This window comes from Octopus bimaculoides, chromosome 20 (genome assembly GCF_001194135.2).
Source record: "Octopus bimaculoides isolate UCB-OBI-ISO-001 chromosome 20, ASM119413v2, whole genome shotgun sequence".
NCBI classification, from domain to species: Eukaryota; Metazoa; Mollusca; class Cephalopoda; order Octopoda; family Octopodidae; genus Octopus; species Octopus bimaculoides.
This window is the reverse complement of record NC_069000.1, coordinates 41,729,818-41,732,279: the sequence shown is the minus strand read 5'-3', so window position 1 is coordinate 41,732,279 and position 2,462 is coordinate 41,729,818. Positions and strand designations below refer to the sequence as shown.

Genomic DNA, 2,462 nt, shown 5'->3' with positions numbered 1-2,462 from the left:
ATATATATATATATATATATATATATATATATATATGTATGTATGTATGTATATATATATAGATAGATATACATATATTTATATGTATATAACAGAGTTTATGTGTGTGTGTGTGTCTGTGTGTGGTGTGTATATTCCTTATGGATTCGAAAACTGAGTTGCCAATTTTGATATATGAGATATCAAAAGATTCAATGATCTTTTGGCTACCAAATGAAGTATGTTTTTTGCACAACTGTTTTTGACTACAAAAATAACCTTGAAAACAAGGCCAGGTTGCACAATTTTGAGGTCATTTTTGGGCAATATTTGGATTTGCTTCTAATCTACGTTGCCAATCTTAATGTTTTCAGTGTCAAAAATGCAGCAATGTGCAAGAAATGTTACGAGTACATTTGTGATGCACAAAACCCTATTTGTCAATGGAAAATGACCCAAAAAACATGCTTTTTTTGGAACAATTATTGGCTCATTTTCTGTCAGTAAAGGCCTTTGGGCCACAACTAAACTACCAATGTGAACGTCTTCAGTATTCCTTGGTTAAACAATGTCTTTGAAATATTGTGATACCATTTCTTTGCACAAAGCCCTATCTTTCAACAGAAAATTGGCTAATGAACCATGTTTCTGGCATAATTGTGATTGCTTCAGGCATTACTACTGTAAACAATTTGCCCATGTAGATTTTCTTGGGGGCAAACGACTCGGGAATGACAAACAAGCATTCTCAGGAGTAAAGTTTGTTTGCCAACATAACATGGCAGTCCTGGTTTAGGACGAATGTTGCTGTAATTTAGCCCCAAGAAACATCGTCTATAGCTGGCTATATAACACGATATGTGTCCTCATATTTTCGAACAAGGACACAGATCGTTTCATATAGCCAGCTAGAGACGATGTTTCCTGGGGCTAAATTACAGCAACATTTGTCGTAAACCAGGACTGCCATGTTATGTTGGCAAACAATCTTTACTCCAAAGTATTGTTGCTGAATATCTCTTGTTGTGAGATTTAAAAATAGTAATTTTCTAAGCATTCTCAGGTTTAAATTCAATAAAACACACACTCACACAAATTAACATAAATGCGACCATCCCTGTACAAAATAATCTATCCTTATATTCAAATTTTCTTGTTCCATTTTCAGTATTACTGGCATTTCTCAATTGTTTCTGCAAGAAACTAGTATCCAAGATTCAAATCTACTTGTCAGCTACAAAGATTATTGCCCTTTTGGTAATAATTGCAGGTGGCGCTGTGAGAGCATATCAAGGTAAATATTATGAAACCTGTTTGTCAGCTTATTGCATCCAAGTGATCGTGGGGATTGCATTTTATAGAGTAAAAGAGACGGGAGAAGGGAGAGGTATTATAATTCTGAGGTATTTGTTTATCTGGGTTTTACATCTGTTTTTCCATGCTGGCATGGGTTAGATGAATACATACTCTTGAGGCATTATTTTACAACTGGGTGCCCTTCCTGTCACTAACCCTTTCAAGGAAAAGGATTTTCATTTCATTTGTCTTTGAAAGTACCGAGCAGCTGGATGATTTGTTGAAAGTGAAATGACAGTGGATGGCACTGTCCATAGTTCAGTAATTTTTCATCTGAACATGGAATGTAAACATTCACACGCACACAGACACACACACACACGCATGCGCACAAGCACACATACACACATTAAGCCAAGTGAAATCATAGTCATGGCAGATACTGGTGTCACACAATTGGCACCTGTGCCGGTGGCATATAAAAGCACCTATTACACTCTTGGAGTGGTTGGTGTTGGGAAGGGCATCCAATCATAGAAACTGTGCCAAATCAGACTAGCGTCTGGTGCAGCCCCTCAACTTACCAACCAAATTTATTGAAAAAAGCTGCAATAGTTAGGCACCAACCCAATAGCTTTGAAATTTAAATGATGTGATTGTTTATCTTTAGAATGGCATTGTAAGTGAAGTATGAGAGGCCAGATCTGGCCAGTTTGAACACAAAACAGGTCAGATACTTTGGCTGGATTTGGCCGGTTTAAATACTAAAGGTTAAGGAATTGATCCCACCCATTTGCCCAATAATATACTTCTAGGGCAGCGAGCTGGCAGAATCGTCAGTACACCGAGCAAACTACCTAGTGGTATTCCGTATGCATTACATTCTGAGTTCAAATTCAGCCAAGGTCGACTTTGCCTTCTATTCTTTTGGGGGTCGATTAAGTAAGTACCAGTTACACATTGGGGTCAATGTAATCAACTTAATCCCTTTGTCTGTCCTTGTTTGTCCCCTCTGTGTTTAGCCCCCTGTGGCCAATAAAGAAATAAATAATATATTTTCAGGACATACAGAGAATATTGTACCAATCTTTGAGAATAGAATCACTGATCCAGGACCATTGGCGCTGTCTATATTATATTCTGTGTTTGCATTTGGAGGATGGTAAGGAATCACAACAAAGTTATTC

The 2,462-nt window shown here is 37.2% G+C and overlaps 1 protein-coding gene across 1 annotated transcript in view; it reads left to right on the top strand.

Moving 5' to 3' along the window:
- LOC106875570 (cystine/glutamate transporter) overlaps positions 1–2,462 on the top strand; it is a 24,898-nt gene that overhangs the window by 6,475 nt on the left and 15,961 nt on the right. Inside the window, exons 3-4 of the mRNA XM_014923775.2 lie at positions 1,148–1,273; positions 2,338–2,437. Coding sequence (XP_014779261.1) covers positions 1,148–1,273; positions 2,338–2,437 — 226 coding nt within the window. The remainder of the gene's footprint in view (positions 1–1,147; positions 1,274–2,337; positions 2,438–2,462) is intronic.